Source organism: Neurospora hispaniola (assembly GCF_033458365.1).
Source record: "Neurospora hispaniola strain FGSC 10403 chromosome Unknown B0T23scaffold_1, whole genome shotgun sequence".
NCBI lineage: Eukaryota > Fungi > Ascomycota > Sordariomycetes > Sordariales > Sordariaceae > Neurospora > Neurospora hispaniola.
The window spans coordinates 5,650,478-5,676,043 of NW_026944406.1; the positions used below are offsets into that span (position 1 = coordinate 5,650,478).

At 53.7% G+C, this 25,566-nt stretch overlaps 8 protein-coding genes across 8 annotated transcripts; 5 read left to right on the top strand and 3 right to left on the bottom strand.

Annotated features, from left to right (window-relative positions):
• The first annotated feature begins 504 nt into the window (after positions 1-504).
• Positions 505-6,179, top strand: B0T23DRAFT_36744 (uncharacterized protein). The gene is made up of 2 exons (XM_062836422.1): positions 505-4,125; positions 4,181-6,179. Exons 1-2 carry the CDS (start codon positions 727-729, stop codon positions 6,044-6,046), a joined length of 5,265 nt encoding a protein of 1,754 aa, XP_062697802.1. The 5' UTR covers positions 505-726; the 3' UTR covers positions 6,047-6,179.
• Positions 6,180-6,606: 427 nt separating this feature from the next.
• Positions 6,607-9,259, top strand: B0T23DRAFT_371685 (ABC1 family-domain-containing protein). The gene is made up of 2 exons (XM_062836664.1): positions 6,607-7,578; positions 7,679-9,259. The coding sequence occupies exons 1-2, from the start codon at positions 6,955-6,957 to the stop codon at positions 9,116-9,118; spliced, it is 2,064 nt and encodes a 687-aa protein (XP_062697803.1). The 5' UTR covers positions 6,607-6,954; the 3' UTR covers positions 9,119-9,259.
• A 602-nt stretch (positions 9,260-9,861) lies between these two features.
• B0T23DRAFT_371687 (uncharacterized protein) lies at positions 9,862-11,388 on the top strand. Its single transcript, XM_062836665.1, has 2 exons — positions 9,862-10,809; positions 10,908-11,388. Exons 1-2 carry the CDS (start codon positions 10,059-10,061, stop codon positions 11,315-11,317), a joined length of 1,161 nt encoding a protein of 386 aa, XP_062697804.1. The 5' UTR covers positions 9,862-10,058; the 3' UTR covers positions 11,318-11,388.
• On the bottom strand, positions 11,152-12,485 carry B0T23DRAFT_36801 (uncharacterized protein). The gene is made up of 2 exons (XM_062836431.1): positions 11,576-12,485; positions 11,152-11,485 (listed from the first exon to the last, which is right to left on the bottom strand). Exons 1-2 carry the CDS (start codon positions 12,257-12,259, stop codon positions 11,372-11,374), a joined length of 798 nt encoding a protein of 265 aa, XP_062697805.1. The 5' UTR covers positions 12,260-12,485; the 3' UTR covers positions 11,152-11,371.
• A 932-nt stretch (positions 12,486-13,417) lies between these two features.
• B0T23DRAFT_36815 (mannan endo-1,6-alpha-mannosidase) lies at positions 13,418-15,121 on the bottom strand. Its single transcript, XM_062836436.1, has 4 exons — positions 14,893-15,121; positions 14,337-14,828; positions 14,047-14,276; positions 13,418-13,989 (listed from the first exon to the last, which is right to left on the bottom strand). Exons 1-4 carry the CDS (start codon positions 14,975-14,977, stop codon positions 13,426-13,428), a joined length of 1,371 nt encoding a protein of 456 aa, XP_062697806.1. The 5' UTR covers positions 14,978-15,121; the 3' UTR covers positions 13,418-13,425.
• Positions 15,122-16,597: 1,476 nt separating this feature from the next.
• On the top strand, positions 16,598-19,346 carry B0T23DRAFT_307061 (uncharacterized protein; the record flags this gene model as incomplete). Its single annotated transcript, XM_062834409.1, has 2 exons — positions 16,598-17,746; positions 17,799-19,346. 2 exons carry the CDS (start codon positions 16,598-16,600, stop codon positions 19,344-19,346), a joined length of 2,697 nt encoding a protein of 898 aa, XP_062697807.1.
• Positions 19,347-20,108: 762 nt separating this feature from the next.
• Positions 20,109-22,502, bottom strand: B0T23DRAFT_36835 (glycosyl hydrolase). Its single transcript, XM_062836442.1, has one exon. It carries the CDS (start codon positions 22,284-22,286, stop codon positions 20,223-20,225), a length of 2,064 nt encoding a protein of 687 aa, XP_062697808.1. The 5' UTR covers positions 22,287-22,502; the 3' UTR covers positions 20,109-20,222.
• Positions 22,503-23,917: 1,415 nt separating this feature from the next.
• Positions 23,918-25,541, top strand: B0T23DRAFT_417534 (uncharacterized protein). The gene is made up of 3 exons (XM_062839656.1): positions 23,918-24,340; positions 24,783-24,895; positions 24,960-25,541. Exons 1-3 carry the CDS (start codon positions 24,204-24,206, stop codon positions 25,235-25,237), a joined length of 528 nt encoding a protein of 175 aa, XP_062697809.1. The 5' UTR covers positions 23,918-24,203; the 3' UTR covers positions 25,238-25,541.
• The last annotated feature ends 25 nt before the right edge of the window (positions 25,542-25,566 follow it).

Sequence of the window (25,566 nt, forward strand, 5' to 3'; positions counted from 1 at the left end):
CCTATTGTGGGTTCAGGTTCCATGTTCCCCTTGCCTAGCCCGTATGTGCCATCACCTCAATCACACTCCTGCAACCTAACTGCACTGCACTCAGTGGCACTGGGACTGCGACGCGCCTAGTCTAGGTTTTTCCACTTCGACTTCCCTCTCTCTCCTCTCCATCCCATCGATCCAGCTTCTCCTCCTCCACAGGCCTGTTCGCGCATCTTGCATCTTGCCGCTTCTCAGCTGGCGTCCCCCAAGTCAAACCAATCTGTGGGGTTTGCCATTCTGAAGCTTCTTCGAGACGAATCAGCAGCTTACCCTAATTTCGTTGGTCCAGCTCTCAGGTTTTCTCTGACCACCAGATTTTCCCGCAACCAGATGTCGCCCTGAACGGAACGAATAGAGAGACCGCGCAGCTTCGATTCGTCAACAGAACCATCATAATACCCCTCGCGCCCTATCTTGTTTTCCTCCTCATTTTAATACTACATACCAATATTCCCCTTCTTTTATCTCGCCCTTTTGCAACCCGCTCCCACCCTCCACCGAATTGCCGGGAAGAGCCTTGCTTTTCTAAGAACAGGAACAGGATTTGGCTACCGAACTGGCGGGGGAACAGCTGCGCTATACTCAAGCTGCGGCAAGGCCCACTAGGCTCGCTTAGACGACCGTCTGATCTTCGATAGCTTGGCCTAACCCAACCATCTCGTCCTTCCAACCGCGACGCCCAACACCGACAAGATGGGTGTCGAAACCAAAAAGAAGTCGTCCGAGCGACCACTACCCGTGCCCAGCGCAACCGAATCGTCGATAATGAGCCCGACCCAGAGCGAGCTGGGAACCGAGGACAAGTCATCCTACTCGCTGCCTGAGGACGGCACCCCGGTCACCATCAAGACACACAATCGAGGCAAATCGCAGACCTCGCTCTTGATCGAGTATTTCGAAGGAGGAAAAGGAGCCCCATCTGGAGACGGGCGCAAACCCAGCGTACGTGTTCGCCTCACGCCAAGCCACAAGTCCAATCGCAAAAGCAGCGGTTCCAGTCGAGGTCGCATTGAAATAACAGAAGCAAAGTCAACGAGGAGATCGAGCCAGAGCCGCCGCGCCGATCGCCATTCCCAAAGCGCCCTTGCCCGTAGCGAAAATGAGTTGATGTCCGTCTTGAGCGGGGGCGACGAAGACAACAATTCGTACGCCTCTGCCACTGAGGAGAGTAGCGTTAGTCGCAATATCGAGATCGAAATCGGCGAACGAAGCGAACGTAGCGCCAACCGACGCCCCCGCCGCCCTGCCAGCCCTTTGATCCCATCTGCTGATAGCAAAAATAGCTACAATGCCGGCAACACGAGCGACATCTCGGCCATCCCGAGCGACAGTTTCCTTGACGAGCCTTACGTATCCCGCAAGAACTCGGATGTCAAGAGCCCTGGCTCCAGGAGCGTGAGCCCCTCACGCGGCGGGGATGCCCTTGCTGGCGCTGGTGCTGGTATCACAGCTGCTGCAGTTACTGACAAGCTCCGTACCAAGAGCCGAGATGAGAGCAGGAATCGAGAGTACGAGCGCGGAGAGCGCGAAAAGGTATCGGTGACCAAGACGCGCGGCGATAAAGAGAAGAGCGGCAGTAATAACCGCCTCCACAAGTCGACCAAGAGCAGGACCAGTAGTCTCAGCAAAGAGGAAAGGAGTTCGAAGCGCTCAGAGTCCCCACGCAGGAGATCCAAGCAATCCGATTCCATGGTATCGGGAGCGGATTCAAGCATGCTTTCGACTGCAGCTCCCAGCCAACGCTCCGTGGGTGCCGAGTCAATGCGCTCAGGTCAGTCAAAGGCCTCCTCCATCAACAATCCCAAGCTCCTGGAGACAGTAGAGGACGCCATTCGTCGCCTTATCCTTCCAGAACTCAATGCCTTGAAGAGAGAGCAGAGCTTGCGTCAGGATCGTAAGGCAGCCTCGACGACGTCAAGTGCGACGACGGCTTCTAGGGATGAAGGCAGTGATAGGCGCCGGACGTCTAGAGCTGACAGAAATTCGGGCACCACTCCCACACCCAAGGAGCCCATCAAGATTGAGAAGCGAGACAGAGAAGCCCGCAATGCCTTCGATGAGAGTCCGGCACAAAGTGCCCTCAGCCAAGACACGAGAAGCGATGTGCATGATATTGACCACAGCCCCACGGGAAGCGCTGACCGTCTAAAGACTGCTGCTGCCGGTGCGGCTGCTGCCCATGACAGCGTCAAATCTCCTGGAGAGAACCGCAGTAGGAGGCGAAGACGTGAGTTGCGGAATTCTGCTGGCAATGAGTATGAGGATTATGATGATGATGCCTCCTCCGACTTCCTCGCACCTGCTCCCCCTATGCCGTTATTGAGCGACCTCAACCCATCGGACGTCACCAGAGCCTCTATCTTATCTGCCGACACGGATGGTCCTCACTCGGCTAGCGAGGAGATTGCACCGAAGCAAGATCAGAATGGCCAGTACCACACCGAGGATTCCACTCCGACACCCACCCGGACCCCGATTACTCTACTGTCATTGGGTACTCAGCATGCCAATATTTCCCATGGAGACCTGAAACAGCTGCCACGTCAACGGGGTGCCGAGAACCAGGGCAACGACTACCACAGTGGCGCACCGTCTGTTGATTCCTATGATGATCTGGACGATTACGATGATCACGAGCGCGAATACGGGAATAGCCCATACGACTACTACAACACGCAAGAGGTGCCGCCTCCACTCAAGTATGTTCCTTACCAGCCTGAGAAGCGCGGTCTGAGTCCTATCCCCAGCGTCTCCGGATACACTGAAGGCAGTGAGGCGCCGAACCGTGATTCTCGCGCATTCGGCGGCTCGGTATCAAGCGGCTCCCGTACTCCTGAAAACATGTCCGTAGCCAGCTTGAGGACGGCGGGCATGGATCGAAGCAACGTGAGCGGAATGACCAATAGCGAGGTTGACGGTAATGGTCACGCTGTCCGTGCCGTTGGAGCCAACCCGAACTACGTCCACACCTCTGGTGTCGATTCCAACCATGCTTCGTTCGTTGAGGGCTCCGTGGTAGATTCGCTTAGATTTAGCGGCGTCAATCAGCAGCCATACCGCAACTCGATGGCTACCAATGGAAGCCAAGAGGCAGACAGGCCAGACACGGCTGGCAATGATAGCCAGGCCTCATACGACTACCAAGAGTATGACGTCGACGAGTATGGAAGGAAGGTCCCAAGACAGCGTCATTACACCACCGCCTCAGAGGCTGCTATTACCAGCGCTGCGGTTGGTGCCGCTGCCGCCGCCCTCAGACAGCAGGGTAAGCAAGAGAACCAGGGCACTTCGGAATGGCAAGGGGAGGGCGTTCAGCGCAACCAGTCCTTCAAGGAGCGCGCCCAGAACGGATCTGGACCCGCACTGCAGCCAAAGCACAGTGTCGACAGGATGTCGGACGTCTCTGTGCCCATCAAGTTGGGCTTCAGTGGCTTGCCGGATATCAGCAGCCCGTTGCCAGACTTCGAGCACTGGAACGAGGATGATCTGCTCACTAACCCATCGTTGCTCAATGGAGAGGAAGGTGGTGAATGGGAGGGAGATGCTACCCCCAAGCAGCGCCCCCAGTCGTCCGTTGATGACTTCAACTACCGTCCTCTTGACGGCACTCATGATGCTCTGCAAAAGGGTCTCAACCTCAGCGGCAACCAGCAGTCCGGTCAGGAGCAGGATGAGTGGTACAGGACTGACGAGGATCGGAAGCGCGATACTTTGGTCACCAACCCCTACGAGGATGCCAGCCCCATTGCCAACCTTGCTGGTCTGGGAGATAGTCTTCTTTCTCCTGGTGGTCGTGATAACTACGACAATGCCACTCGTAGCCCTGTCGGTCAGAAGGTCGATGAGGGATATATCTCCCAGGGACCTAACAAGACCCCCGATACTTCGATGGACAAGGGCAAGGGTCTCGCCTATGGCACTCCTCTCAACCTTGGTAGTGCTAAGAATCAGAATCCCATGGACTTCTTCGGCTCCGGTTCACGACAAGTTAGTGGCATGTCGGACGGAATGGACTCGCAGATGTATGATCCCGCCACTGGAACGGGAATTGACAAGATTGAGTCCAAGGATATCATGGCTTTGATGCAACATGTAAGTTTGAATAGTGCGCTCATGCTGAAGAAGTATGCCTGCTAACAGTTTGCAGTTGATGGTCCGCGATGCTCAGCGCAGTGCTCGCGATACCGAGATTTTGGTCACACTCGTTCGCGCCGCCACAGAGATGCGTAACAACTTTGAAGACCTCAAGCGTCTCCTTGCTGATACTGAGGATGTTATCATCACCGAAGTCAAGGAGAACACGGAGAAGACAGTCCAGCGCGCCATCAACGGCCCTCGTCCTTATCCTGGTAGCGCTCCTCGCTCTCTTCACTCCAACTCGCAGGCAGGCACTACCACTACGATGGACGAGATGAGCAACAAGAAGCAGAAGAACATCTTCCGCCGTGCTCTGATGAAGGGCCTGGGTCACAAGGGACCTAACGACCTCGGCAGGATTGAGGATATGCTGATGCAGCTCCTGACTCAGGTCGATGTGCTCAAGTCCCAGACTGTTCCTGGCGCTGGCTCTGTGCCCATGAGCCATCAGGATGAGCGTTCGTATGAGAACATGCAATCTCAGGGCCAATACGAGCAGGATCGTGGTTACGAGCCCGAGGGACATGCTGGAACTTCCACTAACAGTGCGTCTCAGTCCGGACAGCTGTCCATTCAGTCTCGGGGAACATCCGGCCAGCAAAACTTTGGCCGCAAGGTGTCCGGTCACAGGATAAGTACCGTGCCCGAGGACAACGAGGATGAGTATGACAATGAGAGCATTCGCTTTGGCGGGCCGGAAGTTTTGATGACCCCTGCGCAAGAACAGCGTTCTGGTTCGTTGCAAGCGACGCCTCGTGGGTCGCCGCCTACCGCTTCGGGCGCTCTTCAGATGTCGCCTGGTTACGAGAATACTCGGTCGCCTGCGTATGAGAACCCTCAGTCGCCCGCTTATGAGAAGACCAGGTCCCCTGATTACCAGCAGCAATACGAAAGTACCAGGTCGCCAGACTACCAGAATGCTGCTAAGCAAAACGAGGACCAGAAGAAGAAGGGAAGGTCGAGCTGGTTCAAGTCCCGGTGGTCGGAGAGCACTACAACTACCAACATTACTCAACTCTTCCGCCGCAGCGGCCAGTCACGCAAGGAGGAGGAAGACGAGCAGCAGTGGAGCCCAATCAGGCCGGCCGAGCAGCCTACGATGCCTACGTATCGCAACAACACGGTTTCGTCTCGCGCGGACTCGGTTGCCACCTCCGACTACTCGGATATGTTTCAGTTCTCCAACCCTCATCCCAAGCCCAAGCCCAACAACAACAACAACCCCTACTCGCAGGGACGTGGGCCAAGCCACGACGTTCACGAGGACCCCGAGTCCCCCGTGCTTGCGTACAACTCGATGCAGCCACCGCAGCCTAACTGGGTGACGATGACGCCCGAGGAAGCCAAGTACAAGGCTCATCGCAACTCGCTCAACCTGGTGCACCCTCAGCCCCGGCAGGGCCAGACGGAGCGCTTCAAGCAAGCGCTCGAGTCTCAGGCGCTCGGCTTCACGGGTGGCAACTCGCCCATGCTGAGCCCCAAGTCGGAAGACTGGGCCGGATCCGCCACCAGCCTCAACCGGCTGCCTCGCAACCTGAACCGCGATAGTTTCGACTCTCAGGGCAACGAGGCCAACCCGAACTGGCAGCAGATCTACGGCTCTTCATCGCCGGCTCCGGCGAGCCTCAACGCGACTTCTGGCGGACCTCCCAGGCCGCCTAAGGAGCCCATTGATGGCAGCACTGGCAGCGGCCCCAACAGCCCGAGCCAGGCACGCAGGTTGGAGAACAAGAACCTGAGTGGAGCGACGGGCCAGGTATCGAGACGGCCTAGTGGGCCCCGGCCAATGACGCCCTCGAATGATAGGGAGGGCAGGGGAAGTGGAGGAAATCTGAGCGAAGGGAGCAGAAGGACTGGAAGCTTGTTGAGGGATTAGAGCATGGGAGATGATGTGGTGATGAATGGTATGATGAAATCTAGACGATGGATGTCTAGGTGGATGTGATGGATGCGAATGAGACAAGATGGATGGATGAATAGATTTGTCTGATGTTGAAAGGAAGGGAAAGCAAGCGTGCGTGCGTGCCTGCGTTAGTTTATTCTTCTGGTTGAAAATTATTTGGGCGTTGTTTGTCACTTTGATGATACCAAGTCTTTACATGGCTTGCCAGTAACGTATAAATTAGCATTTCGTCTTTGTTTCTATGTCATGGTCATGATGAATTTTGACTGGGCTGTCGGATAGATTGAGCGTTGGGTTGGGTAGCTTAACGGTGGAAAAGGGCTGCTGGGTAGCCTTGTGCGGGATATAGTCCTCTCTGATATGACTGGAAAATAATGGGACAAGAGACCAGTTTCATTTCTGGTGCTGATGACGGATGGTTCCCGCTCACAAGTTGAAGCCAAGGAACCCATGCCCCAAACCCTAACCCGAATACATAGAGAACATGGCTGGTCCGAAGTCGCCCCTGGCATTTTTTGTGGCGGCAAATTCCCGCCCGAACTTGTCGATGTCATCGCCATGATCTCTTTCATCTCTTGTTTGTATCTTTTTTTCTCTGAAATTTTGGATGATACCCCCCGTCCTTCCGTCTTTACTTTGTCCGTCCGTTCGCAAAGCCGACCGCTAGACCCCGACTCTAGCAAAGGTCTAGAGCACGTCTTAGATTTCCTACGGATACCTAGGTTCCCACCTACCCAACCATTAATTGCGCGCGCAATGCCGACGACATCTTCCCAGTTGATGATTTAACGATAACCCAACGACAACAACGACGGAACGACCTAATTCACTGCAGTGCTCTTCTTGTCCATACCTATACTAGTTGTTCGACTGTTTATAATATGCCAGCCCAGACTTCTTTCCCTTCGCTCGCTGCGCTTAGGCGTCTGCAGACGCTCAACCATGTCTATGCGCCTCTCCGACGAACCGGCACAGGCAGGATAACGAACGGGTGGACGTGCGCAAGCTGTCGCAGCCAACTTTCTGCCTCTTCCGCTTCATCGTCTTCTTCTTCTTCTTCTTCTTCGCTTTCGGCATCCTTCTATAACTCGACACTTGCCCGACGGTCGTTTTCCTCAAGTTCGAAACGATCCAGCGACCAGAACTCGAACGGTTCTTCCTCTTCTTCTTCCTCCTCCTCGAACGCCAACGACAAAACAAACAACAACAATGGCCGACGAACAGTACTGCTGGCGGCTGGCGGAGGCGCAGCGGCCGCGGGATTGCTGGCGGTTGGAGACGATGTCAAATATACATACGAAGCGGTGGAGAGGACAGGGAGGGTGGCGAGCACGTTGGCGATATGCGTGAACGATTATCGGGTGACGTTGAACTCAAGGGAGAAGATTGAGGACCCGGAGGAGAAGCAGCGGTTGCTGAGGGAGTGTCATCAGCGGTGTGCGGATCGGACGTTGGAGGTGTTGGAGAAGAGTGGTGGAATATTTATCAAGTTGGGGCAGCATTTGGTTAGTACCTCTCTACATGACCTGGAGGACAGAGATACTTGTCATCTGGGCAGCTAGAAACACAGGATGGGAGAGACAATGCTAACGGACGACCAAACAGAGCGCAATGAACTACCTCCTCCCCCCTGAATGGACAACAACCTTCATCCCTCTCCAAGACAAATGCCCCGTCTCCTCCTTCGAGTCGATCGAGCGCATGTTCCTCGAAGACACCGGCACCTCGCTATGGGACTACTTTTCCGAATTCTCTCGCGAGCCCATCGGCGCCGCCTCGCTGGCCCAAGTCCATCTAGCCACCATCAAAGAAACCGGCCAGCGCGTCGCCGTCAAAGTCCAACACCCGTCTCTCCAGCGCTGGGCGCCCCTCGACATGCGTCTGACGTCGACCACCTTCAAGACGCTCAAGTACTTCTTCCCCGAATACGACCTCGAATGGCTCTCGTCCGAAGTCGAGATCTCCCTGCCCAAGGAACTCGATTTCACCTGCGAAGCCGAAAATGCCCGCCGCACCTCCCGCTACTTCGCCGAATTCGCTCCCTCTTTGCCCTTGGTCATCCCCGACGTTCTCTGGGCCAAGAAGCGTCTGCTGGTCATGGCGTGCGAATCAGGCCACCGCCTCGACGATCTGGCGTACATGGACGCCCACGGCATCGACCGGGACGAAGTCTCTGCCACGCTGGCACGCATCTTCAACGAGATGATCTTTGGCGAGGGCGCGCCCCTCCACTGCGATCCGCACGGGGGCAACATTGCCATCCGCCACCATGACAACAACATCAAATCTAAGTCCAACTTTGACATTATTCTGTACGACCACGGCCTCTACCGCGACATCCCCCTCCCCCTGCGTCGCTCCTACGCCAAACTCTGGCTGGCCATCATCGACGGGGACATCCCCAAGATGAAACGCTATGTGTACGAAGTCGCCGGCATCGGGGAAGACAAGTTCCCTCTTTTTGCTAGTGCCATCACCGGCCGCGACTTTATCAATGTCGTCTCCGCCACCGACAGCGGAGGCGTCCTGAAACCGAAAGAGGCATCGGAACAAAAGTCCATGTCGACGGCACTGCAGGAGGGGCTGATTGTGGATTTGGTGCAGATGTTGGGGCAAGTGCCGAGGATTATCTTGTTGATTCTCAAGACGAATGATTTGACGAGGGCGCTGGATGAGAGTCTGCATACCAAGCAAGGGCCGGTGAGGCAGTTTTTGATTTTGGCGCGGTATTGTATGCGTACTGTTTTCTACGAACAACTGGAGGAGATTAGGGAGCTGGGAAGTATTTGGAGCCCGGCGAATCTAGTGAGGCTGGTGGGCGCGTGGTGGGGGATGGCGAGGGTGGAGGTTAAATTGGAGGTGTTTGAGTTGTGGTTGAGGGTCAAGAGGGCTTTGGGGCTTGGGTCGGGGTTCGGGATGGGGATGGGGATGGGAGAGGAGGCACAACAACAGGTGGTGCCGGTGGGGAAGAAGGGGCAGAAGAGGTTGGAGAGGGAGGTTGAGGCTGCTGCTGCTGTTTCTGTTGCTGCTGCTGCGGCTGCGTAGGGCGTTGGTTGGATTTTCGGTGAATAGAAACCGGAGGACCGAAAGTGGGTACATACATGAACTCGAGTCGAGGCATTAGAGATAGAACTTTAGAAAGAAGTAGATGTAGATAGATACCTATTGTGTCTTGTTTTTTAAGTGCCTGATGGTTGCCAATGTTCACTTCGCCGTTAGTCTTGGTGGACTTGTTGCCAAGTAGTTCTAGTTTGTTTACATCCTGAAAAGGGGGCGTTGTGGTTCCACTTGTTGACCATCCCAGCAAGGCCCCATAACACTTCCTGTGATCTACCATACTTATTGCTGAGGACACTTCACATGTCGGAAACACGGGTGACCAAAGTTATCCGGCAGCCTGGCGTCGTCATCGTTATCCCGCGACGAGATGAATAGATGCCTACAGTCACGGTGAAATCCATCAAATACAGACACCTGTGTCGAAGTTCTTGGGCTGTTCTTTTAGGGATGAATCAATGTCCACAGAGTACTTGCCTGACTCCAGGAAGACCTTAGCAAGGGACAACAAACACACACCACTGCAAGCCCTTCCCCGCTTCGGACTTGGTGATCATTTGTGAAGTGCAAAGGTGCTGTCAGCCCTATGTACGCCGCCAAGAGTGATCGCTGTCCAGTCATTGGGATTTATACCGGGATGCTACTCTAGGCAGCCATTGTGGGATTGTTTACCTGGAGTCGCTGTACCCGGTATAATGTATAAGATCCGCTCTCATTTCCGTTCAACAAGACGGGTTTATGTTTTTAGTCATAAGTAGTCATCCTGAATTATTCACCATATATTCTTTTCCCGCGAAGACCACATCTCATCACCGTTTCTCCCCTCTCCAACTCTTTCCTCACAGGCCTCCTTCCTCTTTTTTACCGTTCTACTTTACCTACCTACCTACCTACCTTACTTCATCCTTACCCCAAGACCGTCATCACAATGATGTCCTCTGTCCTAGCCGAACTCCAAAAACTCGTCACCCCAACGCCGCCCCTGAACACGCAAAAAAACAAAGCCCATCATCAATCCAACCCCATCAAAACCACCTACGAGTCTCTCCCCATCGACCTACCTCCCGATTTCCTCGCCACCGAACCAGGCATCACCCCCGTCCCAACTCTCACAGAAATCGACTGGGCCACGACAGACTTACCTGAAAACAAGGGACTGTACGCCGTGGTATTAGACGGGGTGCTAACAAGAGACGAGTGTGACGAACTGCGCAAGTTGGCGGAGGGGAGCGTTCCGCTTGAGAAGTGGGTTGAAGAACAAGACTCTCCCAAGAAGACACCATGGGCACCTGCCCTAGTCAATGTCGGACTAGGCTACGAAGTGCTTACGCCCTCGTACCGCAACTCGTCACGGATCATTTGGGATCAGCAAGAGGTTGTGGATAGGCTGTGGGCGCGGTGTTGCTTGGTTCCTGGGTTGATGGAGAGACTGGCGGTGTTGGATGCGGGGAGGGAGAGGGATGTGAGGATTATTACTGGGCGGTCGTTGCCTTGCCCTGCTGCGGATGAGGGGGATGGAAAACAAGAGGTGGAGAGGTATGCTAATGGGAAGAAAAAGGGAAGGAGTAAGCGGACTAAGACAAAAGGGTTGAGGGATGGGAGGACGGGCAAGTGGGAGTTTGTCAAAGTTAATAAGCGGATGAGGTTTTTGAGGTATGGGGAGGGGCAGTTCTTTAGGGGTGAGTTTTTCTCATTCCATGCTTGGTTGCACGGGAATAGGTACCGAGCAAACTGAGGCTGACACTGACGATATGATGTGATGTGATGGGACATATAGCCCACTGCGACTCCCCTTACCGTGAACTGGACCCTATCAACTCTGACCGAATCAACGAGACGATGTTCACCATTCATCTCTACCTCAACGACTGCAAGTCAGAAGCTCCGCCCGATAAAAAGGACGAGACGGAATTGGTCGGTGGTGCCACGGCGTTGTTGTCCGGGGACGAAAAGAGGAAGTATGATGTTGAGTGTAAGACGGGGAGGGTGCTGATCTTCCAACATCGGAGGGTGTTTCATGCGGGCGCGGATGTGGTGAAGGGGGTCAAGTATAGTGTTAGGACGGATATTATGTATCGTGAGGTTTTGGAGGAGCCAGAGAAACAGGAGGTGGTGGAAACAAGCGAGCAAGCTGAGAAGGAGGTAGATGATAAGGAGCCGCTGAAGGAGGATGATAGTGGGAAGTAGGCTTAGTCGTTTTTCGTATTTTTTATACTCTTCTCCAGCTCAAGCAATCAACCATCATCTCCCCCGAAGAACTAATTCCACCCCCTCAGGCCTAGGCCAAATCCCCCTCAAAGCCTTGATAGTCTTACACTCGGATTTATGCGCAATCCACCTCCTAGTCTGACACTCCTGTTTTGTTTGTGTTCATATTCATCAGCCTCGTCTCTCTCTCTTTCGTCTTCCCCATCATCATCATCATGTTTTTTGCGGAGAACTCACCTTGGAACAATACCAAACCTCCACACACCCCTGGCACCTCTTCAACCCCCCCTCTTCTTCTTTTCCCTCCGGCGTCACATACCCATCAAATTTCCCATCGCACATCTTCTCCTCTCTATCCCCAGGCAAACTCTCATCCCGCTGTCTCAAAATATCCATCATCACTCTAGTCAGGAACATCCCAGAAGGAACAACGCCCAACAGTTCCCCTTCCCCTTCCTTTCCCTCCCCTTCCTTCCCCTCTCCTTCCTTCCCCTCCCCTTTCCCCTCTCCTTCTCCATGAGTAAGCAAACGCCCCAAAGACCTCAAAACCACAAACCCCTGCCCTTCTTCCCTCCCCGCTGCTTTTTTGGTGGTTCTCCTCGCATTCTTGATGATAACCGTATTTCCCTTTTTGAGACCGAGCTGTTTGAACTTATCAGCCACGGCATCGGGGGTATACGGCCCGGAGGAAACGACAGCGGAAGGGGGATCAAAGACGAGCGCAAAGTCCTGCGAGGCGGAGTCGGTGAGGATCAAAGTGGGTTTGGTGATGGTGAGGTTGGATTTGATGGTTGCGAAGAGATAGGTGTCTTGGTTTGTCTGGTGGTCGGGGACTGTCTCTGGCGGGGAGGGGGAGGAGGAGTCGCCAGAAAGAGGGAGGGAGGAGAAGGTGGTTAGTTGGGTGGGGGAGGGGATGGGCATTGTTTGGTTTTGCCGTTTTTGGAGGTGTGGTTAGGTTAGGTTAGGTACTGTCGAAAGCTTTGCTGAGATGGGTCAGGGGTATATGATCTGATGTCGGATGTGAGTAATGGAGAGGGAGGAAGTGTTGGGATGTCTATGTTGAGGGGATGTTCTGAAGAAATATTTCTGTAAAGCCGATTCCAATCTTGGTTTCTTCTAGGTGGTCATCACCCCCGGCCGTGCGTAGTCGTAGGGGGGTCAAGCCACCATGAAACATCTCCATGCTGAAAACGAGACCGCGGGGATTAAAGATATTGAAACAGCCCTAAATCTTGGCGGCATCCCCGCTGTAACCTCCCTACACGCCTCATTGTTGCAACAATGAAGAGGACCTCGAGAGCCAGTCAACATTGCCCACACAGTACGCTTCAATCCGCCAAGTTCGGAGCCGCAGGAGTATCCCATCGTGAGACGCCATCAAGAAGTCCAAGCATCTTGACGATGTATTAAGGTTCGGGGTGGCGTCACAAGACGATCACGGGCGGGTGGGTACGGCAGCCGGATAGAAGAGACTTGGATATTGTTCGACGGTATAAGTAGGGACGCTGAGAGGGGCATTTTTACATCTGTGATTTGAGTATACGAGCCTTGACTAGGGGATCACGATCTAGACAGCCATAATTCGTGAAGTACATCCCCAAACGAAGTGAATACCATGTAAGCAAGAAAATGCGCTTTAGCTCGAGACCTTCACGGACAGCAAGCCAACAATTTTCTCGATAGGTCAACTTCCTTCAGTTCTTCAATTATCATGCTCTAGGTTTCCTCCCACCTGAATCATAACTCATAACATCATGTGAACCGAGAACGCCTTGCCAACCCTGCCTGCTAACGCGAAACTCCCTGCAAAATGAAAAATGTGACATCGGAGTCCTCTCAAAAACAGACACCCTTTGGTCTGCGAAATTATCGCGACTCCAAAGAAAAAGATAAAGGAAAAAGAGACCTCCCACCCAGCCGTCAATCCATCCTCAAACCCTCCCCACGTTTTCGGTTCCTTCAACCAAAGTATCATCACTCCCAATCGTGTGCCCCTCATCTCTCTTCATCTTCCGCAACCTTCCCCTCGGCACCAAGATCTTCCTGCCTTGTGGACGTTCCTCGCGAGTAGTATGGGGTTGGCCTTCCTATTTACCAATGCCCATCCACACAAACGTGCCCAACGTCGAAGCCGCCAACAGAAACGTCACAATGCCCGCCCCCGCCTTATCCGCCGTCGTCACCGGTTTATCATGCGTAAAGCTGTCGCTCTGGCTCCCCGCATTCGGGTTTCCCTTGCTGGTTCCACCGGTACTATTGGTCACTGGGGCCTTTCCGGGTTGTTCAATCAACAAGGAAGAAACCGCTCCCAGGACATTCATCTGCTGACCCACCCCGTGACTGCCGTCGTACTTTTTTTTTTTCCAGCTGAACCCGCACATGCGGCCGTTTTGTTCGCCGGTGCACGTTTGGACAGCGGCTTCGGCCGAGGTCTTGAGCACGGGCAGGATGACGGGGGCCGTATGCGGCGCGATTTGCGTGGTGATGGATAGCCAGCGGTGCACGTAGCCCTTGAAGGAGAGCATGTCGGTTGTGCAGCTCATTTGGTCTTCGCAGGCGGGCTCGAAGGCGATATTGTCGGGGAAGAAGCGGACGAGGGTGGCGTTGATGAGCTTATCGAGGCGATCCTTCCAGACGGGGGAGCCGTCGGTCTGTATAGTGTTAGTCTAGGGGGGATAAACAAGACGGCATATATGTGGAGCACGAACATAGTTGTACATGTGGGCGGCGCCGAGGACAAAGACGCCAGAGTTGTAGGAAAACTGAGCATTGTTGATATCGGTGCAGTTCGTTTCGACGTGAGCGCCGTCGTGAATGCTGTAACTGTCGTCCATGAGCCCGACACCCCTCATCCAGTCCCACGTCGTTTCGGCCCAGTCGGCGTATGTCTTGTTTCCGGTGTAGCGCGCCAGTCTGGCGCCGAGGTTGAAGAAACAGCCTGCACCGTATTGGGTCAGCTCAAGATCCAGAAGATTCAGCGAGTGCTGTTGTCACGCACCATTGGCAATGCTGTTCTTGTAGTTGTATCCGTTGTTGAGCGGGGGAATCTGCCAGCGCAAGCCACCATTGCAGGTTTTATCGTGTCTATCGGGGTTTGCCTGTGTGTTGAAGACAGCCTGGGCGAGGCCCAGCCACTGTGGTTGATCGGCTGGTGGATTAGGAAAATTGTTTTCGGCGGCTGTCATGGCCGTCATTCCCCAGAAGCCCTGATCATCGTTTCCTAGGGATGCGGTCACGTTGAGTGGCATGTAGTCCTGTCCCGGACCGACCTGCCAGAGGAGGGCTTGGGTGATAACATCGTTGTATGACGCGTCGCCTGTGAATTTCCAGTAGTCGATCAGAGCTCCCCACATTGCGCCAGCTTCCCACCAGTAATAATCACCGGCTGGAGGAGGGCCGGGGAGGATTCCTGGTGTTTGTCCCGTCAAGTTCCCTTTGTAGTATTGCATCATGTCGAATGCGATGTCGGCTGATGTCTTTTTGATGTCGGCTGCGCACGTCTTCTGTCAGCACTCATATGCCATTTTCTGCGTTTCGGGGATAAACGAGCGTACCGACTGTCGCGATACTATAGGCGGCATTTGCCATGTCAAGCCCAACAAGGGCGACGGCGGCAAGCCGTGGTAATGTCCGAAGCATGATGATGATTGTGGGCTGACAATAGCGAGCGACTAGAAACCGAAATCAAAGAAACGAGCGTGGTGATTGATGAGTGTTGGTTGGTTTTGGATTAGATGGCGAGCATCGGTTATCGGGCTTTGAGGTTCGTTGCTGTGGTAAGGACGCAGGTGATGGATGGGGAGGGAGCGGGCAGGTGATTTGGGAGAAAGTTTCGTTGTAAGTGCTACCATACCCTACTACTGCTCCACCGGTTATCAACCTACCTCAGTAGAGGAGGTTTGCAGTAGAAGTGCAGTGCCTTTGTGTGATGACCAGTGGTTCTGCCGGTGTGACAGCTACTACATCCGTGTTGTTGCCGACGAGGAGATGCCGTGCCCGGATGGGATGGGCAACAACGATGGATCGATGGGATAAACAGGATGTGATGATTCCAAGGTACCAGGGGAGTATTTAGCATGTACTTGGAACGCTCCGGGCCCAACACACACAATACGAGGGCGGATGACGCATGTCTAACACTCATGTCAGGAACAGGGTATATCACTAGCAAGGTGGGTCGGTTTGATCAAGTTGATTGCTTCTTCTGCCGATAGGTAGTGTAGTGTAGACAGAACCAACGTGAGGTGATCCCGTCATCTACTATAGTATGTATCTAGGTTTGATGGTAAGTTGGTTGTTACTCGACATTTCTCGACACGAGAGCAGTTGGTTTGTCTGGTTCTTTATTGAATTTGTATTTTGAAGAAATTTCAGAAACAAGCTTCCTCGCCACGCTTGTGCCGGACTCGGCTTGCTTGGCGATCTCCTGCCAAGGACACCATGATCAACAAGCTCAAGGGCACAAGACGCTGTCCTGGCTCTGTCGTTGGTCAGTCGTTTCAATCCCGGACAGACAAGAGAAACAGTTCTGCGAATGAAAGACGCAGTCGACGTTGACCAACAGCTGAAAGCGGGCACTTTTTCCGCTTGCTACCCGTGCAAGCCGTGCTACCCCCATATCCAGGGTTAGGGCCAAACTGTGGAAAGTGGAGCAAGCAGAGGTTACCTCCATGGTAGGTAAGTAGTCCTCTAGTGTACTGGTTCCAACCCCACGCGGGGGAGCTGGAATCCTAGGTAGACCCCAGAACAGACCTAGCGGGAGCGGGAACCCCAAGCCCACCTCCAGGGTGGTCTTCCTTCAGTTCTTGTCCATCTTGCCCCTACACATGTACATTACGACAACTCACCCCTTAGAGACCTCAGCAGTCTTTCCGTCACCTTTGTCGAGTACAACGCCATTGATTCGCCCAAGATGTTCGTCTACACAAACCTTACCTGCCTACCAACTTGAGGTTCCCCTCTCTTGTGCATCAATCTGCTGCGTGACAACAAAGATGGCGAATCCACCTGCTCATGCACGTCTCTCCGAGGTAAGAAAGAGACATAGCGCAATGTGGGAGATGGACATGATGGGACGGATCGCGATCTTGGCTTCAGCTCCAGCTGTTCAGTTACCCCTCAGCGTCAGAGCTTCGTAACAAAACCACGACAGTCGACCAGCCTGCTTCTTCCCCCAAACATCCAACACTAATCACAACAACAACAACCATCACCGGCAGCCATCTTCACAGACGGACGGACGGCCACCAACCTCTCAAGATGAACACAGCCTGGGTTGGTGCTCGCTCGTCGGCGACACCCTCGCAACTTGACGCTCTTGCTCGCGCCATCCGCATCACGCCCATCATCGACCACCATGCCCATCCTCTCCTGAAGCTTGAAGCCCTCGCCAAACACCCTCTCCTGTCCATCACCTCCGAGGCACACAATGGAGATGTTGTCCACTCCGCCATCCACTCACTCCCCCATCTGCGTGCCGTCCGACAGCTGTCTGGAATGCTCAACTGCAACAACACATGGGAGGATGTCGTCGCCGCCATTGAGCAGAAGCGCATCGATTCCCCCTTGGAATGGACCGCCCAGTGTCTGGACGGCATTGAGACATTACTCCTCGACGATGGGCTCGACGACGGCGATGATGCCCAGGACATGGTCTGGCACAATGACTATACCCGCTCCGAGTGCAAGCGAATTGTGCGTATCGAAAAGGTGGCTGCCGATATCATCAAGAGAATTGGAAAGACCTGTGATGCTTCGCCAAGGACCGGCCAGGATGTCTTGAACGATGCCTACGACGATTGGGTTGGCGAGTTGGACACCATCATCAACGAAGCCATTGACGATCCCGATGTGGTGGCCTTCAAGTCCGTCATCTGCTACCGTACCGGCTTGCAAGTCGCCAGCACCGTCAACGAGGTCGAAGCTCGTGCTGCCTTTGCCGACATCATTTCCAACTTTGCCCTATTGGACTTTGCCAAGCTACAAGTGGCCGCTCTCAACGACTTGGTTGTTCACCGTACGGCCATGTTGATCCGCGATAGCCCATCCAAGCAGAAGAAGCCTATTCAGTTCCATACCGGCCTGGGCGACAATGACATTGTACTTGCCAAGTCATCCCCAGCCCATCTGCAGAACTTCATCCGCGCCTATCCAACTGTGCCCATTGTACTCCTTCATGCGGGATATCCCTTTATGAGGGAAGTGGGTTATCTTGCCACTGTGTATGAGCATGTATATGCGGATATCGGCGAGGTCTTCCCATGTGTTAGCGAAGATGGCCAGGAGCAGGTCTTACGACAGATTCTCGAGCTTTGCCCCTGGTCAAAGATCTTGTGGAGTACAGATGGTCACTGGTTCCCCGAGACCTACCTGCTTGCCGTCACCCAGATGCGTGAGGTGTTTACAAATGTGAGCTGGAAAAATGTAGCTGCAGAAGACCAAGGCTAATAATGATCACCAGGTACTTACTAACTACGTCCGCAAAGGTCACATTGGCTACAAAGCCGCCATCGACCTCGCCCAGGACATCCTCTTCCGAAACTCCAATAAGCTCTACCATCTTGATATAGACTTTATGGAGCTCGATGAAGAGCCCGGTGCCGAGGTCGGACCCTACGCAAGCGACCTTGAACTTTTCCAACTCTTCCTGAAGGACCAACCGCCTCCTGACTTTGTCCGTATATGCTGGAACGACTACACTGCAACCCCGCGAATGCGCATGATCCCCTTCCGCAAGTTCAAGACCCTGCTTGACCAAGGTCAGCCAACCGATATCTCCATCGCACAAGCCGTGTTCGGTCTCATTCAGAACGATCATCTTGTCCCCTCCATCGCTCCTATTGGAGAGTATCGCCTGCACCCGGACTTTTCTTCGCTCCGCCCTGGTCCTACCGAGGGACATGTGAGCATGTATGGCGAGTTCCGGGAGAAGTCCGGTGCCCCCGTTGCCCTGTGTCCCCGGTCACTACTGCAGAAGGCCGTTGACTTGGGCGCTCAGAACGGATTAACCTTCTTGCTTGGGTTCGAGATTGAATTCCTTTTGCTCGAAAGAGTAGAGGGTGCCGATACCTCGGCAACCCTGTCTTTGAACTCTTTGAATCCGTTCAAACACCGCCCAGCAGAAGCATCGGGTCGTTTCAGCACCTTGGTCACTGATGGTCACGCCTGGTCTGTGTCTCGCTACTTTGCCGACCCCAAGGTGGCCAACCTCTTGCGCGACATAGTTCATGCTCTCGACTCAATGGGCATCTACGTCGAGCAAATCCATGCCGAGTCCGCAACGGGCCAGTTCGAGCTCATCCTTCCTCCTTACCCGCCCATCCAAGCCGTCGACACCCTCCTCCACACCCGCGATGTCATGTTTGCCCTCGCCACCGCTGCCGGCTACAAAGTCACTCTCCATCCCAAACCCTTCCCAACCGCATGCGGCACCGCCTCCCACACGCACATGAGCATCTCCTCACCCGGCGGCGACAAGCCGGAAGTGTACGAACCCTTCTATGCTGGCATCCTCAAGCACCTTCGCGCCATCACCGCCTTCACCTACTCCAACCCCGCCTCCTTCGAACGCCTCAAAGATGGTGCCTGGGCCGGTGGCCGCTGGGTGACCTGGGGCACTCAGAATCGAGAGACCCCTCTCCGCAAAATTGAGGGCTCACACTGGGAGTTGAAGGCCATGGACGGTTTGGCCAATCCTTACCTCGCCATGGCTGCCGTGCTACTGTCTGGTATCCACGGGTACATGGAACGGGAGAAGTTAATCTGGGGAGACTGCGAGATTGATCCCGCGAAACTGACGCCCAATGATCGGGCGGAGTTGGAGGTGACGGACATGTTGCCTGCTAGCGTGGAGGAGGCATTGACAGCGCTGAAAGGGGATGAGAAGCTTGTCGAGTTTCTCGGACCGGAGGTGGTGGAGAGATATTGTGCTGTCAAGGAGTTTGAGATGGCTTTCTTGGCGGAGATGGGAGAGGAGGAGAGGAGGAACTGGATTATGGAGAGGTATTAGGAGATCTTCTGAGTTCATGGGAGGTGATGATCCGGTTGTTGTGTAGCTTACTGTGCAACCAGAGACGTGTATCTCTCGGTAGTGGCGGAAGAATGCATTGAGAGAAAAGAAACAGCCCGAAAGAGGCTTCAAATACTGGGACGATACTCAAACACCGAACGTGACAACAGCGGAATTAAGGTGGAATATCACTGTCACATATACACAAACATTGTGGCTCTCGAGGCAAGTCCTTCTTTCAATGTCTCATCTTTTTGTCATTTTAACTCGCAAAATAACACTTGGGAGGTAGAATCAGTTTTTGCGATACTATTTTACACAGTCGGTATAATCAGTGCAAACCGTGGCGAGCAACTACTAAATCCAAACATATACCATCTTCCCATCCCCATCGTTAATTAAACCCATTTCCTTGATGATCACTCACCTCCGTCTGTTCAGGCCACTTCATTCCTTCCACCCAGCACATCCCCACGAAGCGCAATCGCTCCATGCCAAAATGCCCTGTACATTGGGGATTACCTCCCCTCTCCAGACTACCTATCTATGCTTGTCAAAGATTTCCACCCCGGACCTGATAGAACCTCGAGCGGTAGTCAACGGCATGATAGCACACACACCAAAATGTACACGGTAGCACTCATCTCTTTTTATCATTGCTCTGGGGTAGAAATACAAGACTATGTATAATTTTCAGTATATGACACTCCGTATAAAAAAATATGTGCCCATCGTTGACATACGTCTAATCATACATCATTACATAACAGCTAATAAGCTACAAGAGAACATTAAAATCAACCAGGCTCTTTTCCCAAAACCTTTCACACCACCCCCCCCGTCCGTCTACATTATGTACATTTCTTTCTAACTCTTTTATTCCCAAGCAGACCCCATCGGCGTCAAGACAATATCATCAAAGACAGTCTTCTTGCCTCCATCGCTGGTGATCCTAATGTTCTTGGACTCCTGGTAGCGCGGGAACACCCTGACAGTCATGGCGGTTCCATCACCAACAAACACCTCGATACTCGAGCGATCAATCAGGATATCCAGCGACAAACGGTTGTCAGCCGGCTTAGCAATGGTGGCAGTCCACGTACCAGCCTGACCGTATCCAGCTTGCGTAGTGTCGATGGTCAACGACCGGTTGGCAAAGTTGTAAACAAGAGAAGTAGACTCGGCACCGGAAGCAAACAGCTCAATAGTGAAGGCGGGCGCATCGCTAGCGGCCAAGTCGACGGTAGCCTGCAGGCGCGCCGTGTCTGTGAATCCAACCTCGTAGGTTCCAAAGACGTCCGTCTGACCAAGCGACTTGGCAGGGCCGCTCGCCAAGAGCGACACTTCCTCGACGGGCTTCTGGCCGAGCCCGCCGTCTTCGCGGATGAAGAGCTCGCGCATGATGGACTGCGTGCCGGCCCAGCCGTTGACCCTGCTAGGCCACTTGGTGGTGTTCCAGTTGTTGATCCACGTGACGGCCAGGTTGCGGCCGGCGTCGTCGACGAACCACTGCGTGGCGTAGCTGTCGGGGCCAGAGTCGAACAGACCCAGCTTCTCGGAAACAAAGGTGGTTCCGTTGAAGGAGCCGACTTCGTACCACCCCTTGAACCCCTTGTCTTGGCCGTAGAAGAGAACCCACTTGTCGTCAATGGGGAAGAAGTTGGGGCACTCCCACATGATGCCCCGGCTGCCGTCGCCTTGGTGCAGCACGCCGACGTACTCCCATGAGAGAAGCTCGGATGAGGATGGGCCGGTGGACTTGTACAGCTGGACGTTGCCGGTGTGGCCGTCACCGGAACCGACGACCATCTTCCAGTTGTTGGCGGTGGGGTCCCAGAAGACCTTGGGGTCACGGAATCCGGCGGAAGCGCTGGGAGGCGCCTCGGCCACGATGGGGTTGCCGCTGTAGAGGTCGAAGTGGATGCCGTCGGAGCTCACGGCTGAGGAGACGACTTCGGGCACGGCGTGGGGGTGGTAGGCTACGTTGGTGGCGTCGGTGAAGATGAGTTGCAGAGCACCCGTGTCTTGGTTCTTGACGGCGCTGCCTGTGTAGCGCCCGCTGGTGTCCTGCGTGTTGTTGACATACGGCGGGGTCAAGGCAACGGGCAGGTCCCTCCAGTGTACGGCGTCAGTGCTCTCGGCGTGCGACCAGTACATGGGACCCCAAAGAGGAGCGACAGGGTTATACTGGTTGAAGAGTTGGTATTTGCCGCCCCACTGGATCAGACCGGCAGGGTCGTTGATCCAGCCCTGGTAGGGAGTGTAGTGATATTGCGGACGGGTCGGGTCAACTGCGTAGCGGGAAGCAGCTGAGAGAGCGGTGAGGTTCTTGGTGGGCTGATTGCTCTGTCCAAGGATGTTGAAGGTGTGTGGGCCGTCCTTGAGGGCGTCGCAGCCGGTTCGGACGTCGTCCAGGCTGATGTGGCCAGTAGTGCTGGTATCGACCACAACCATGTAGACGTTCTGGCCGGCATAGGCACTGGTGTCCCAGACGATGCGGATGAGGGCCTCGTCGTTGGTTGCGGTCTGGCTGAACAGGAGAGTGCCGTCTTTCTCCAGGACAAGTCCCACGTAGAGATTGGCGGGATCGTAGTTGCCACCGATCAGGAAACTCATGACGGAGCTTGCCTTGAAGGTGCTGGAGCGGAGTGTCCCAGTGGCGGCTTCGCCATCTTGCAGATTTGTCGAGAGGAACTGCTTGCCGACTTGCTGCGAGGAGGCAGCTGTGGTGACAGAGGATTTGCCAAAGGCTGTTCCATTGACGACTGTCCAGCCCGACAGGTCGCCAGTTTCGAAGCTGGGGTTCTGGGGGCCTGGGTATTGATGCCTTTGGCATTCTTGTGTACGAGGCAGTACGGAAGCCGTAGTACCATCAGGGAGGACCGAGGCTAACGACAGCAAGCCAACAAGGGCGTTTTTATATGGTGTTGTTTTTGTCATGTTTGGAAAAATGGGCTCAAGACTCTAGAAAGATGGGAGAAAGAAGCTGCTATGGAGCGAGGAGGTAAGACAGACGATCTTGATGAGGCGTTGAGCCTCACTTTAATACTAGTGAGATGGTCCCCCGTGGGGAAGCTACAGAAAACACCCTATGACGGATTCGTTCCCAAGTCCGCCCCCCCAATCCCAACTACACTACTTGTCTGTCAACCCACGTTGTGTGCGGCGTTGCCCGTCATGGGCTAACCCTCATGAGCCTGGCGCTGTCTCTCCTGATCGGGAAACCAAGTCACGACTAACATGGCTCGGCCAATGTTAGCGCGGATGCCGATTGGCTTGATTGCCCGGTGTCGGCCCGGGGACACCATCTTACCCCGAAGTCTCTCCGTCTCTTCCCCACACCGCTGAGTCCTCGCTTACATACTGTCAGCGATGCTGCGGTACCTTTGTCCATCCATCGGTGAGTTCGAAGTGCTCAAGTTACGACTGGTGACTAGGGGATATTTTGAGGACTGGCTCTTTTGGTCATCTGTGGAAGTACCGTGTACACTACAAAAAAGGGGGCCAAAAAAGGGGGGGAAAAGAAACCAAACCAAAAAGAAAAACTCTTCAGAAAAAGAAGATGTAAATAACATCCACAGAAAGAGTAGCGATCATCACAAACAGTTGTCACTCTCAAGAGTCTTGGGGGTTCTTGGAGGCTCAGCCAAGGGACCGAACAAGCGCCGAAAAATCCACAAAAATCAGCTTGGTCGACGACGGTAAACGAAGCCGAAAGGTTGCGCTTCCAGTGCAAAATGTTTCTCAAATTCCATTGCCGTGGTCCGCAGCTAGTCTTAGCGTGGTAAAATGCGGGCAAAAAGTGGAGGAAGGCGGGGCCCCAGAATGGGGTTGCGGGGATTTTGGTTCTCGAAGGGTGGCTGGAACGTTGACCTGTGCAACCAATGAGGTGTGGTTCCAAGCATGGTCCGTGCACGAGTTCGAATATATCCAATCAACTTTAACAGAATCCAATACATTGGATTGAGTGCCATGGCTCGCTGCAAATGACAAATGGCCAAGTTCACGTACTGACTTCCATTGCCCTCACTTGTTTGTGTGTGTGTGCGTGTGAAAACTCGGCGGGCATGGGCCAAATAGGGGCTTTAAGAGAATACGAAGAAAAACTACTCTAACAATGACAATAAAATCAAGCATCGGTGTGCTCACAGTAGTGTGTATATACCTTCACTACAGTTGAGGCGACAAAGTCTGGACTTTGGCAGTGGTGTGGTCCGTCAGGGGGTGGTGGGCATGTGACCACAAAACGCTTTGCCCAGGGTGAGGACCCACCAATACGCGTACCGTACAAAAGTGTACGCTACCAAACTACTGCCCTGGCAGTAGGCTTGCACAAGCAGAACAAGCCATCGGTGTTGTGTAATGTATACTACCTACGCAAGCCCAAAACGTGATGGGGTAGCATTCATCAAAAGTCGGTTTGAGAGAAAAAGGAAGCTAACAATTCATGGGCGCCCCTGTTAAGGGACCAGTCTAATTGCCCGAAGATTCCGAATCCACGTGACCCCAGAGCAAAGCTCCGTCCTCGGAACCGAACTGCCTCCACCACGAACTTTCCACTCTTCGGGAGTTGTGAATAGCCTCATATTCGTCCTCTCCTTACCTATATAACGTAACTTTCTCCCCAATGTCCATTCCTACCCGTTCATGCTTCTTCAACTCTTCAAGCTATGCCACCTTACATCTACTTCTTCATTTGCTGTTACTGGCGACCACTACGGCCTACCCCGATATTCCTATGATTAATATGCAGCCTCCTCTTCACCCCTTTTTGTTGACATGTTCAACTTCACAAGACCATGGTGTATGGCTACTGTGAACCACCTGCGGTCCGACCCATGCTGGTTGAGACTTTGAATGTGTAATGTCTCTGTTCGTCTCCCACACCCAGTCCCCAACCTCAAAATGTCTCTTGGGCTCTTCCTCATTCTCTCCTTCTTTTCTCCGCTCTTCCTCATTCTCTTATTTTCCCTCCGCTCTTCCTCCTTGACCTTGTAACAGGACCCCGAGCCTTGCAGCGAACTTGTACAAGACGGCGTAGAGGGACAGGAGGTAGGCAAGAGCGAGACTAAAAGCGACGGAAATGGGGATAGCTTCAAATAAATGAAAGTAGAGATTGGCTGCGTGTCCAAAATAAGTGGGAGATTGATCATGATGTGTTTGGCGGTCGGTGTCTTTTCTTTTTTGGCAGATGTGGCACTTCTTGGCGGAGCAGCCGCTGTCAAACAAAACAAAAGCCCCACAACGGGACAGCGAGCCGAGTCTCACTTCTATGACAGCAAATGGTGGAGACCAGCATCCACTTAGGGATATAATTGACGTCACTGACGTCATATTCAATCGAGATCACCTCTGACAATTGTTCAGGAACAGCTTGAGGAAGGCATATAAGAAACCACTTGATTGCTCTTCATAACCTTTCTCTTGACAGATCAGAACACTTCAAACATTCCCAATCAAGCAAAATCACCAAAGCCAAAACGCCCAGCGCAGAAAACCCCTTCAAATCACCTCTTTTTCTCTCCCGTCTAAGCAGAAAACCACCATCAGTAAGTTTCCTCCTTCTCGAATACCCTCACATATCAAGTAAAACACACACTAATACCCACCCAGAAATGTCCAACGAGTCCAAGGCCGAGAAGATCGAGAGGGTCAAGGCCAACCTGCCCCTTCCCGAGGAGCCCCCCGTCGCCCCCGACTGGCAATCCGCCGACTCCCGCACCGTCGACGTCGGCAGCGGCCGCTTCTCTGGCGATGTTTCCAAGGGCGAGGGCGCCTCCGCTGGCCTCCGTGAGCCCGCGTCTACCGACACGACCAATGTCGACTTTTCCAAGGTTGGCAAGGACGAGGCGCAGTACGTTGGCAAGGGCCAGAAGGAGTCGTCTTCGTAAAGACATCAACACCAGAAAAAGGACTTTGATTTGAACATCATCAGCACCACCTCTGGGAGGAATAGAAGTTTATAGAAGAGCATTATGATGACGATGTGGCGGATGGACGGGGAAGAATCACTCTGGAAGGAATTCACGGACACCGGCGGATATTCATCATTGCACTACATGGCGTTTGTTGGGGATTTGAGAAATTTACGGTTACGAACGACGACATGACCTAGGATTAGGATAGAATTGGGTAACGACACGCTTCTGGAAACGGGGTGGTCTACCCGTTTGAATGCGAATGCATTTACACAAATATCTTTTCGTGTGCTAAGTATACT